This window comes from Oncorhynchus tshawytscha, linkage group LG12 (genome assembly GCF_018296145.1).
Source record: "Oncorhynchus tshawytscha isolate Ot180627B linkage group LG12, Otsh_v2.0, whole genome shotgun sequence".
Taxonomy (NCBI): Eukaryota; Metazoa; Chordata; class Actinopteri; order Salmoniformes; family Salmonidae; genus Oncorhynchus; species Oncorhynchus tshawytscha.
The window spans coordinates 34,314,790-34,327,607 of record NC_056440.1 but is presented as its reverse complement, the minus strand read 5'-3'; the positions used below and the strand labels follow the sequence as shown (position 1 = coordinate 34,327,607).

Sequence of the window (12,818 nt, the reverse complement as noted above, 5' to 3'; positions counted from 1 at the left end):
GTAGCCTAAACCTATAGATGTTACATTGAACTGGGTGAATGGAATATGAATGACGGTCGTCCAACATACTGTAATAGAAATAAGGCCATGCTCCTAAACAAAATGTGTCCCCCATCTTAAAGGGCACTGACCGCCACTGATATTGTTATGATTTATTCAGCTACTAATGAATTCCATTTTCATGCCATATGAAGATGCCATGATGCGTGATTCCTTTCTATGAAAAGGAATATCCTTCCACAACAGGGTTATATAGAGAGCATAATGTGCTCCATGGCTGACAGACACAAAGTCAGCTTCCTCTCATATATGAACACTTGGCTAATAGACCCTGACTATCTTTGACCCCTCACAGGTGGAGGACAGCAGCCCTCTGACCATGCTGGAAGAGGTGACCACGGTTGAGAGCCGGCAGGATGTGGCCATGACCCTGGTCAAGATCTACCTGGGCCAGGGCCTGGTGGTGCCCTTTCTGGATTACCTCAGCACCCGTGAGGTCAACCATACTTGTAAGAGACACGGGCTGGCTTGGGAATTTAACATTGGATCGGAAAGTCATATTTGTGAGCTTTAAAAAAAAACATGGTTATATGACCACTGAATCTCTTGGATGTAGGGAAACAAATCCCTGTGAAGCTGTGAACAACCAGGGAGTGTGTAGGTTAAGGTAGTGTACCGTGTGGGAAGGAGCTTTGAGTGTACAGTACAAGTCAAAGGTTTGCACGCTCATTCAAGGGTTTTTCCTTTATTTGTACTATTTTCTACATCGTAGAATAACAGTGTAGACATCAAAACTATGAAATAACATATATGGAATCATGTAGTAACCCATTTTTTTAAATTTACAAATCAAAATATATTTTATATTTGAGATTCTTCAAAGTAGCCACCCTTTGCCTTGATGATAGCTTTATACACTTTTGGCATGCTCTCAAACATCTTCACCTGGTATGCTTTTCCAACAGTCTTGAAGGAGTTCCCACATATGCTGAAGCACTTGTTGGCCGCTTTTCCTTCACTCTGCGGTCCAACTCATCCGAAACCATCTCAATTGGGTTGATGTCAGGTGATTGTGGAGGCCAGGTCATCTGATGCAGCACTCCATCACTCTCCTTCTTGGTCAAATTGCCCTTACACAGCCTGGAGGTGTGTTGTGTCATTGTCCTGTTGAAAACTGATAGTTCCATTAAGCGCAAACCAGATGGGATGCTGTGGTAGCCATGCTGGTTAAGTGTGCCTTGAATTCTAAATAAATCACAGACAGTGTCACCAACAAAACATCCCCACACCATCACATCTCTTCCTCTATGCTTCATGGTGGGAACCACGCATGCGGAGATCATCCGTTCACCTACTCTCCGTCTCACAAAGACATAGCGGTTGGAACCAAAAATCTAAAATTTGGACTCATCAATCAAAGGACAGATTTCCACCGGTCTAATGTCCATTGCTCAAGTTTCTTGGCCCAAGTAAGTCTCTTCTTATTATTGGTGTCCTTTAGTAGTGGTTTCTATGCAGCAATTCGACCATGAAGGCCTGATTCACGCAGTCTCCTCTGAACAGTTGATGTTGAGATGTGTCTGTTACTTGAACTCTGTGAAGCATTTATTTGGGCTGCAATCTGAGGTGCAGTTAACTCTAATGAACTTGTCCTCTGCAGCAGAGGTAACTCTGGGTTTTCCTTTCCTGTGGTGTTCCTCTTGAGATCCAGTTTCATCATAGCGTTTGATGGTTTTTGCAACTGCACTTGAAGAAACTTTTACCAGATTAATTTTAAAGTAATGATGGACTGTTGTTTCTCTTTCCTTATTTGAGCTGTTCTTGATGTAATATGGACTTGGTCTATTACCAAATAGGGCTATCTTCTGTATACCACCCCTAACTTGTCACAACACAACTGCTTGGCTCAAATGCATTAAGAAGGAAAGAAATGCCACAAATGTACTTTTAACAAGGCACACCTGTTAATTGAAATGCATTCCAGGTGACTACATCATGAAGCTGGTTGAGAGAATTCCAAGTGTGCAACGCTGTCATCAAGGCAAAGGGTGGCTACTTCGAAGAATCTCAAATATAAAATATATTTTGATTTGTTTAACACTTTTTTTGGTTACTACATGATTCCATATGTGTTATTTCATCATTTTGATGTCTTCTCTATTATTCTACAATTGAGAAAATAGTTTTAAAAAATAAAGAAAAACTCTTGAATTAGTAGGTGTGTCAACTTTTGACTGGTACTGTATGTGTGCTAGGCAGATTGAATAAGAGCCCAGCTGCTCACCTGCTCTTGTTCCTGCGTATCCCACAGAGGCTCTAAGCGTTGTTGGTATTTAACACTGATTTGACGCTCTTTCTCTAATCGTAGCAGCAGCCACGGTCGGGCTGTGTGGGCGGGCGGTGCACGCCTGCCAGCACTATATTTATCAGACCTCCGACAATTATCCACCCTTAAGTCGTTTCACAAGTTCTGCGTGTTCATTAATTATATTTCTGTCTCCACCCGCGTCCCCAGGCTAAGTCATAAGGAGTTTTGTTGTGCTCTGCGTGTTTTCTTCTCTTTCTGTTCGTGTGCCTTGCGATTACAAACAAAATGCCTAAGTTTCCATAGCAACTCCACACGATCTGAAAGGGAGATCAAAATAGATGTTGGGGAGCAGCAAGACATTAAATCAGGGCACAAAGACAAATTAGAAAAAAACTACCTTAGAAGTTGTGTGGTGGACCCAAACTTCTAACTATCCTTTATGTCGTGAAAGTGCAGGCAGCTCCTCCATATCCCCTCTCACAAATGACCTTTAGGTATACAACTAAAACACTTTGCCTGGTAACAGGTCATATCACCATGACTACTTCAATGTTCCTCCCTCCAAGGATAAAGGTAACTGTGTAGCAAAGAGAGCCAAAGAGAGTAATCTTTGAATACTGAAATTAGAGTAGCGCTAGTATTTGGGTGACCCTCGTAGACCAAGATCAATATCTGGTTAATGACTCCTCTTAGCCCCATATACAGTGGTTTAGAAATATGATGTCCCTGAAGTGTATAGCCTGTCCTATGTTATAAAGATATGTTACATTTTTGTTATTTACATTCCTCTTCCTTTTCATGTATCCTTCTGACAGCGGATCCAAACACCTTGTTCCGGTCCAACTCTCTAGCTTCTAAAGCCATGGAGCAGTTCATGAAGGTGAGTGGAACTCCAGTATATTCTCATCATGTTGTCTAGGCATGCTCAATCCAACATGTTAGCTGGATTCACTCTTGGCAGTCACACTATGCTCACACCTGTCCCACAGTATATACATGCCAAAGACTTAAATCTAAGAACCACTATTATTCTGAATAACTGGTGTTAGCCGGATAAATATAAAATAGCATTGAATGTATGCTTTGTAAATGTGAGGTATTGTGAACTGGCAGGCTGTGGGGATGCTGTACCTTCATGAGGTCCTGAAGCCCATCATTAACCGCATCTTTGAGGAGAAGAAGTACATTGAGCTGGACCCGTGTAAAATTGACCTGAACAGAACCAGGTAAAGAGGAAATAATGGTGTAGAAATACACATGTAAAAAATGGTTTATGAGATGTAATAGTTTCCTGGATAACAGCACACAACATCTTCACAGTTGACTAGAGACAACAACATCAAGATATGAAAAAGGAATGTAAAAATGGGGGAAGGTTGTTGCCTGGCAACCAGAGAGAACCCCCTAAGATAGAACATCGCGACCCTGCCCGCCTGTGGTGAAAAAAAACCTGTGGTTACCTAGGTTACCCCATTGGCTCACAGCAAAACCTTGATCTTTTCCAAACGCAATTTTCTTGTTGCCTGATTTTAGTCAATTACAAAACATTTAAGAAAAGTACAACATGTGTAAAGATTACTTTTCAACATTGCCTGCTCCCTAGCGTTCTTACTACTTAGAAAAATGTAATATTGTAGGGCTTCCCTCATCCCCCTTTTCATGACGATGCTAGCAGCTGCTTAAGTGAGTGAGTGCTAGCTAGCGAATGGAACATTAAGCTAGCCAAGACCAACAACACAAACAAACGAACTATACAGCTCCAAGTAGTAAGTGGAGTTACAAACGGACTGTACTAAACAAGTTAAATGTCTTACCTGTGATGAAATGTTTTACGTTTAGCCTTCTTGGACACTGCATCCCCACATTTCCCACTCTCCCACACTGAACAGCCTGAAGCCAGAGAGCTGAAGCCAGAGGGTTCCTCTCGCAGGCTCTATTTCCCTACGCGGGAATATTACGAAATCGTAGGTTAGGATTTTTGACCTGGCTGCGTGTACATTGAACGACACAGCAGCTTTTCAGCATGTTTTGTTATTTCTGTATAACAAAAATCGATGACGAAGTTGCCTCTTTTACAATGGGGGTCAATAGGAAAGAATGTTGGTTTCCCCAATTTGTGGGCATGGTCGAGGGGAATTCCTTATTATTATGTGAATACCACCTAATACCCACCCATCTTCAGTATCTATCATCGCTACAGCCCAGACCAGACCTGATATTTACACAGACTTATCCTAAATATCCTCAGACTTAACCTGCTATGTACTGTAACACTATGCTATCTGTCCACATATGTGCTCATGTCTCTACAGACATCACACACTGAGGCATCTATTGATTCATGGAATGTCTTGATGTTGTATTGATTTGCCCTGTGCACAGACTTCCTAATTAGTGACAATGCTTTTTGTACAAAGCAAAGATCACAGTAACGATCCGACAGACCCTTGCGTTTCAGAGCATCATTGATTTGGCAGTATACATTTTGTTTCAATGTAACACTGACCCCTCTCTTTCTCTCTGGAGGCGTATCTCATTTAAAGGTGCGGCGTCTGAGGCTGAGGTGAGGGAGAGCAGTGTGGAGATGCTGCAGGGCTATCTGTCCAGCGTCGTAGAGTCCATCGTGGGGTCAGTTGCCCAGTGCCCTCCCGTGATGAGGGTGGCCTTTAAACAGCTGCACAAGAGGGTGGAGGAGCAGTTCCCTGAGCCAGAGAACGAGGTCAGTCTCACCAATAGGTCAATGGTCAAATGCACCTACAATGGTCACCGAGATGAAGGTGTGTTTTCAGTGCTGGATAGAGAATAGACACTGGGGTGGTGTCAGTGTTATTCTTTATTCATATCTCTTGTACTCCTTTCCTACTCACCTTCTCCCCACAGGATGTGAAGTATCTGGCCATCAGTGGATTCTTCTTTCTGCGTTTCTTTGCCCCTGCTATCCTCACACCCAAGCTATTCCACTTGAGGGACCAGCATGCAGATACACGCACCAGCAGGACACTATTACTGCTTGCCAAGGTACTGTGCCCTTGCACGCACACACACACAAACACACATGCATGCACACACATTCCCAAACAGTGCCACACAGTAAAACCAGCCTGATCACTAGAAATAGACTTCAATTTCTGACATCTGAGAACGTCGATATACACAGAAAAAGAAAAACGATTGGTCAGCGCTGGGCGTGAACTTGTGATGCTCAGACCACTGCGCCACTGCAATTCACAATGCTCTAGCAAGCCATGACAATGGTTGATAATGCTTGACGGTTACAGCAAGTCGTTTTTTCTTTTCAGCCATCCCCAAACCATTCCCATGACCTTAACCCCTCAGCATTAATCCCTTAACTGTCAACAATTGAATTGATTCTGTTTTAATCCTGTAACCACGCTGAATTAACCCTGTACCCATGCAGAATTAATGTGTCAAAAATAGAAGTTCATCCATAATACGTTGAATTTCGAAGGAAAACTATGAGACCGTGTTGGTAAAACAGTTGTAGAGGATAGAGTTGCTGTCCGTGGTGCTGAAGTCCTGTTGCTATGGGTCCTCTACAGAACATTTTCTATTTTTACCTCTGTGTGCGGCCAGGCTGTGGTTCAAAGCAGAGCTTCGGAGAGGGGTGGAGAGGGGCTTTCTCTGCTCCCTTAGTCAGGTGTGTGTGTGTGTGTGTGTGTGTGTGTGTGTGTGTGTGTGTGTGAGATACTCTGTTACTTAAAGCACAAGCAGCACCGGATCATACTGTGCTTTTCATTTAATGCCAGGTTTGATAATGATACTCCTTGTCCATTTGATTGAAGGTTTTAGTTACATGAGATAGTGATGGGTGAACATGGCTGTTTCTCTGTGTGCTCCAGGCAGTGCAGAGTGTGGGGAATCTGGGCTTGCAGCTGGGCCACGGCAAGGAGCTGTGGATGGAGCCCCTGCATCCCATCATCCTTTGCAGCGTGGCCTCTGTTAAAGACTTCCTGGACAAGCTCATCGACATAGACCAAGATAGTGGTAAGAAGCACCAGCAAGACACTGTTTATTCAGTAATGCATAGGGTCAGGAGTTTTTTGTCACTATGTCACCTGACTAGGGGAACTCTGGACTCTAGTAGTAATGCATCAGTAGCCTGATGAAGAGCAAGCAGGTTACCGTAGAGATAAGGTAGAGCCACTGGAGGGGAACATCAGAACTTGGCTGGGCTCCTGTCCTGGCAGGCTAACCCACCAGGTGCCGGTGTGGCAAGGCCGTTTATTACTGATATCAATCGTAAGAATAGACCCACTGGTGAAATATTAATGGGCAGCTGGGAGCTGATGCTGGGGTAACAAGGGAGCGGGTGTGTTGGGCGTTGGACTGTACAGCCCTCGCCACCCCTACACACCACACAGATTAGATAGCATGCCCCTTTTTTTCCGTGGTTACGTGTCAGCGACTCTGTTGTTGTGGTGATTCGTTTATCCCTCTGAAATATCACGTTCCAATCTCCATGTCATCTCAGCCACTGGGCTCTCCCTCAAAGGCCACTTTGACATTTAATGCACACTGGACAAGGGCTCATAATAATGGCCAGAACGGAGCAAATGGAATGGCATCAAATACCTGGAAACCATGTGTTTGATGTAATTGATACCATTCCGCTCCAGTCATTACCACGAGCCTGTTCTCCCCAATTAAGGTGCCACCAACCTCCTGTGGTGCTGTACTGTATTTTAACAATATGTATAACAATACTGCTGCAGCTCCACCTTGTGTCCACATTGATAACAGTATCATTTTTGTTTGCGTGCTCCCCCGTATCAGCTGTCTTATTTCACTCTCTTCCTTTCTCCCATCCTACCTCATCGTCCTTCCACTTATTGTCACTGTTTTTCCTACTCCCTCTCTCTACCCCACCATCCTCTATCTCTCTGCAGTGTCTGAGGTGCCCCAGAGGGCTGTGTTCCTGCCCTCAGTGACAGTGAAGGAGGGCTATCTCCAGAAGCACAAGACCGAGGGCCCCCAGCTCCTGTCCCGCTTTGCCTTCAAGAAGCGATACTTCTGGCTGAGCAGTGAGACCCTGTCGTACGCCAAGACTCTGGACCTCTGGCAGGTCTGATCCCAACATACACTCTGTACAGAAACCTATCCATGACCAGCTTTGATAACAGCTCTGATGGTAATTCCTCCACTCTGTTACGTCAGAGAAAGCCGGACAAGAAAACTTTAAGGATCAAAGTCCTCTGAAAGTGACTCATTCATTATAACAAGGTAACAATGTTTCCTCTGGTGATGAATTGGCTCCTGTACCCTTCAAAGGGTGTTTGATCGTCATTCTGCCTCATAAAAAAAAACATTTTAATCATCCCTCTGCCTTATTTATTTGTGTTTGGCTCTGTATGGGAACATCGTTAGTGTGGAGGCCATTGTCATGTGATGCCCAGCCTTTTGATAATGAACTTCTCTCATTTGCTTAGCCAGCACAGGACAAGAGTGGGGATAAAGAGAGAGAGAAAAAGAGAGAGAGAGGAGGGGGTAGGAGGAAGAAGGGGGACAAAAAGAGGGGGGGGCGGGGAGAAACAGATATCGATAGAGAGCAAAAGAGAGAGTGAGAGAGATGTGGGGAAGAGAGTCAGGCCAGTAAAAGGCTGTTCTCTTTGAGCGGGCTCCTTCCTTTGTGTGGCTCGAATAAAGGCTAGGTTAATTGAAGGCTGTGGATATTCATAACAACATTGCAAATCAGACTGTGGACAATACCCCCTCTCCGCCTCGCCCCTCCCACCGTGCTCTAGCCTGAGTGAGGCAGGCTCCCCATGGAAGCAGCTGATTTACACATTAAAGCAGCCGTTCTGCCGGGTTTCTTCCGTCCTGCTCTCTCTCACTTTCTCCCCTTTTTTCCTCCTCTCCACCACTCTTTTCTCTTCTCAGTCCTCTTTCTTTGCTAAATGGTTGCACATCTTGAATTGCATAATAATAAAATGTAGGGGAAGGATAAAAGCGGAGACATACTGTACAGACACTTGAAGCCGGGCCTTTACTCTCCCGAGGAGAAGCTGATACACATCAAATGAATCATTTAGCTATTTGCCTGTATTCATAAGATTACCTACAGAGTAATACAGGAGTGCCACATGGACCTGTGTTTGGATGCTCATACTGTGTTATGTGCGTATCCTGCAGGTGCGTTCCTCCATCCCCATCCAGTGTGTGTGTGTCGTGGAGAGAGTGGATGAGAATGCCTTCCAACAGCAGCATGTGATGCAGGTCGTCGCCAAGGACAACGATGGACAGATCCACACCATCTATATCCAGTGCAAGGTACTGACAGATCCCCAGTCACTGACCACACTATTGCAATTGACCCTGGACTGGGTTGACTATGTGGTACTTTCTTTGCATCACTGTGATGTTTGAGTGCAGCCTCCCCACTACAAAATGGTGGGCGTTATCAGAGACAGTATAAAAGGTAGAGTCTGTCTGTCTGCAGAATGTGAATGAGTTGAACCAGTGGCTGTCAGCCATCAGGAAGGCCAGTATCTACAACGAGCGCATGCTGCCCTCCTTCCACCCGGGGGCGTACCGCAGTGGGAAGTGGACATGCTGCCTACAGGCCAACCGCGCTAGTAATTATAACATTGACCATAATGGAAGCTTTGTTCAAGTGCCACACACTTAACATGTTAGTGCTTTTTTAACTCTTCATAATGATCTTTTTACCTGCCGTTTATGTGCACTGCTCTTACACCAGCCCATAGCTGTTTGCTCCCTCAGTTTAAGTAACTCACAGACAAAAAGGAATGTGAATACACTGTATGGCCCCTCTCTCTTGTTCAGCTTTAGGTTGCAGTCGCACTCACTCTGCAGTGACTCTGGGTGACTGGAGTGACCCACTGGATCCAGACGCAGAGACTCAGACCATCTACAAACAGCTTCTTCAGGGAAGAGACAAACTCAGGTCAGTGGCATACACTTTGATATTAGGACATTTAGAGGCTATGATAAACCTCCTCCAACAGACAGTGTGCAGGATAATTTCCTTGTCACAAGGAGTCTACATTGCAACACTAGCTAGGACTACTCTCTACTCATATTCATTAGAAATAGCCTGTAACCCAGGAACACATAAATGTGGATTGATATGCTCAGCCTCTCTCACACTTGGTCACTACCATGGCAGGGAAAAACAATGGTACTGGTGCAAATACTATGGTATTTTCCTGCCACGGTAGTGACCAAAAAACATAATAGTACCATGGTATTTTTTGTTGTTGTACTACCCTTGCAGGAAAATACCATGGTATTTGCATCAGTACCATGGTATTTTCCTGCCAAAGTTGTTTCCAAAAAAACATGATAGTACCATGGTATTGAAATGTAAAGTACCATGGTAGTACAATGACAAAAATAACATGGTTTTGTACTAGCAGCATGTAGTGAAACATGAAAGCATGGTAGTTGTTTACAATGTATTATCATGATCGTGGGACTCCCAATCGCGGCCGGATGTGATACAGCCTGGATGATACAGACACATGGTCTAGTAGTGTAGTGTAGCCTCTTAAAACTTGGGACCTGGATAGGGTATCGTGAGAAGAATAAAGTCTGACACCTTGAAGATAAGGTTTAAAATAATTAGCTAGTTTATCTGGCGCTCTTCAATACAGTTTTCAGTTGTCTCTCTCTCATTCAACTGACTCATTCAACTACTCTAAATACAATTGTAAAGAGCCAACATACTAAAAAACGATATAAAAAACATACTAAACTACAAAAGGTATAGATTATCATCTTACTTCATAAATACATTTTCATCATGTCATTCTCAACATACCACTAACAACAGCAAGTTACAATGTTCGTTAGAGTCCTCTGTTGCCCTGACCACGACAGGCTAGCTTGACTGGCGCTAATGTTAGCCGATGTCAGCTTCTATGCTAAAGGACTTTTATGGATTAATTAAACTCCAGTTAACTTGGTCTTTCATATCCTCTGCTTTATGACTCGCTCACCGTGAAGATAAGGTTTCAAATCATTTATCTGGTGCTTCTCTCTTTAGTTTTCAATTGTCTCTCTCATGAAACTGACTCGCTGACTATGGGACAGCAGATAGTGTAGCGGTTAAGAGCGTTGGGCCAGTAACCGAAAGGTTGCTGGTTTGAATCTCAAAGCAGACTAGGTGAAAAATTGGTTGATGTGCCCTTGAGCAAGGTATTGCTCCTCTAAGTCGCTCTGGATAAGAGCGTCTGCAAAAATGTCAAATGTAAGGAGGCTAGAGCCAATGTAGAGTGAGAGCGTGTTTATTTATTAATGCATTATACTCCCATTGTACCATGGTAACTCACAATTAATAAAGATGGTGCCATATGATTTTTGGAACCATTTATCATAATTGTGCATTACCATGGTTAATGTATAATAGAGGTTAAAACCATGGTTTTTCTATGATCCACGTCTATACCATGGTATAAGGGAAAGTACCATAGTAGTACCATGGTATCAATGAAAGTAAGGCCAGCCTCTCTCACAACTCTCAGCCTCTCTCACAAACTCTGTTACACACTATCTAAACATTGATAAACATGTTGATCAGTCCGTTAATGCGAGTGTGCCATGCTGTGCGCTGTGCTGTGCTGTGTGGTTACAGGAAGCAGTATTTGGAGGCTGAGACGACCCCAGAGGAAGAGAAGAGACTGAACTCTGGGCTGCTGACTGGTGAGACTGTCAAAACAGTGACTTTTTAATATGCAGTTTAAGTAGTTGTAACACCTTAGCCCTCAGAGGTTGGTTCACTAGACCCTTGTACTATAATTTAATACTATAATTTAAAGCATTCTCCTGCTTTAAATCTAACTCTCCCCCAGATGGAGCAGACAGTAGTGGGCAGCTCCTGAAGCACAGGCAGGCTGCAGCGGCTCGGCTGCTGGGGGTGGTTCTGGATCTGGAGCAGGCCCATGCCACCTTCCAGCAGAAGGAAAGAGAGGAGGGAGGCAGCCTCATCCTGACCCCCTAGACGGGCCTTCCCAGCAGCATGAGCCCGGGCCTGAGGGGGAGAGCAGCTTCCTGCATCAGTCACAACTGTGTAGGAAAGCTAAGTGATCGCAGAAGGCAGTGTCTCCCTTCTACCTGTCATATTGTCTGTTACATGTGATATCAAGAGGAACTTTCTTCTCATCCAGATCACTTCTTCAAAAGACAAAATGTAGAGGAGGCCAAGCCCACTCTGCTATGTTCTTTTCCATGGACGTTTGACATCATACGCAGGTTTTCAGCTGTGGCAGAGGGGCAGTCTAGTGACATAACTGATTGCTACAGGCCTTGCATGCAGATTGACTGCCACATATTAACTTCTGCTACTCTCACAAAGCTTGGGCTCTTGTCGATTGAGCAGGACACAAACTGTTATGTGGATCAGAGCTGAAGGAGGGGTTGGAAATAGTGTGTCATTCGGTGGTACTGCGTTATTGCATGACTATAATGTAATGCATGCCCTGCATCCAGCGTTTGTGAAATGTGAAGAAAATGCTTTTATATTCAATATTGTCATACCTTGAAGGAGGACGATTATGCAATCTACTCTAGTTTTAGCTGAATTTACCTGAATGTATGCTATTTTGATATTGCTTTTATTGATGTTTTTTACTCTCTAATTGTATATATTTCAATTGAGAACCGCCACAATGTAGCAGTGAGATTTGGTGTTCATGTCACTGAGGACATTGCGCTGTGAGATGCCTAAGTAAATGTTATTAATACAACGGCACACGCGCCATAATTGCCTGAACAGTCACGTGTTTGCTATTAGGATATTGTTTTCACTGTTGCCATGGACACCTGAGATGAATATTTAGTGAAGCTTGTGTTTGGTACTGTTGCTCTGTGCATGTATGTGGAGTAACTCAAACACAAAGCTGTGGCTTTGATAGAATACATATTTGACATACACAGTATAGGGTTCACAGTTGATTAGTTAATTGGTTAACGTGTCTTTGTAGCAGTACTACTGACTCCAGTCAATCCAGTGATGTGTGTTTGCACTTCTTCTCAGGTGTTATATTTTAAGAGAGCTGATTTTGAGTGAAGTGTCATACAGTAACTGCAGTGGTGGAAAGTACTTAAGTAACAATACTTTAAAGTACTACTTCATTTGTTTTTTTGAGGTATCTGTACTTTACTTTACTATTTATATTTTTGACTACTTTTACTTTCACTTCACTGCATTTCTTAAGAAAATAATGTACTTTTTACTCCATACATTTTCTTTGACACCCAAAAGTACTCGTTACATTTTGAATGCTTAGCAGGACAGGAAAATAGTCAAATTCACAAACTTATCAGCCGAACATCCCTGGTCATCCCTAGTGCCTCTGATCTGGCGGACTCACTAAACTCACATGCTTGGTTTGTAAATGATGTCTGAGTGTTGGGAGTGTGCCCCTAGCTTTCTGAACAATTTAAAAAACAATCAAATGGAGCCATCTGGTTTGCTTAATATAAGGAATTAGAAATAATTTATACATTTACTTTTGATACTTAAGTATAT

The 12,818-nt window shown here is 43.5% G+C and overlaps 1 protein-coding gene across 1 annotated transcript in view; it reads left to right on the top strand.

The window, feature by feature from the left end:
• Positions 1 to 12,515, top strand: part of LOC112263001 (rasGAP-activating-like protein 1) — a 61,126-nt gene extending 48,611 nt beyond the window's left edge. Inside the window, exons 11-22 of the mRNA XM_024438940.2 lie at positions 356 to 509; positions 3,124 to 3,188; positions 3,422 to 3,534; positions 4,835 to 5,027; positions 5,189 to 5,326; positions 6,169 to 6,313; positions 7,216 to 7,391; positions 8,459 to 8,596; positions 8,766 to 8,901; positions 9,113 to 9,233; positions 10,923 to 10,990; positions 11,140 to 12,515. Coding sequence (XP_024294708.2) covers positions 356 to 509; positions 3,124 to 3,188; positions 3,422 to 3,534; positions 4,835 to 5,027; positions 5,189 to 5,326; positions 6,169 to 6,313; positions 7,216 to 7,391; positions 8,459 to 8,596; positions 8,766 to 8,901; positions 9,113 to 9,233; positions 10,923 to 10,990; positions 11,140 to 11,288 — 1,596 coding nt within the window. The 3' untranslated portion in view covers positions 11,289 to 12,515. The remainder of the gene's footprint in view (positions 1 to 355; positions 510 to 3,123; positions 3,189 to 3,421; positions 3,535 to 4,834; positions 5,028 to 5,188; positions 5,327 to 6,168; positions 6,314 to 7,215; positions 7,392 to 8,458; positions 8,597 to 8,765; positions 8,902 to 9,112; positions 9,234 to 10,922; positions 10,991 to 11,139) is intronic.
• Positions 12,516 to 12,818: the final 303 nt, after the last annotated feature.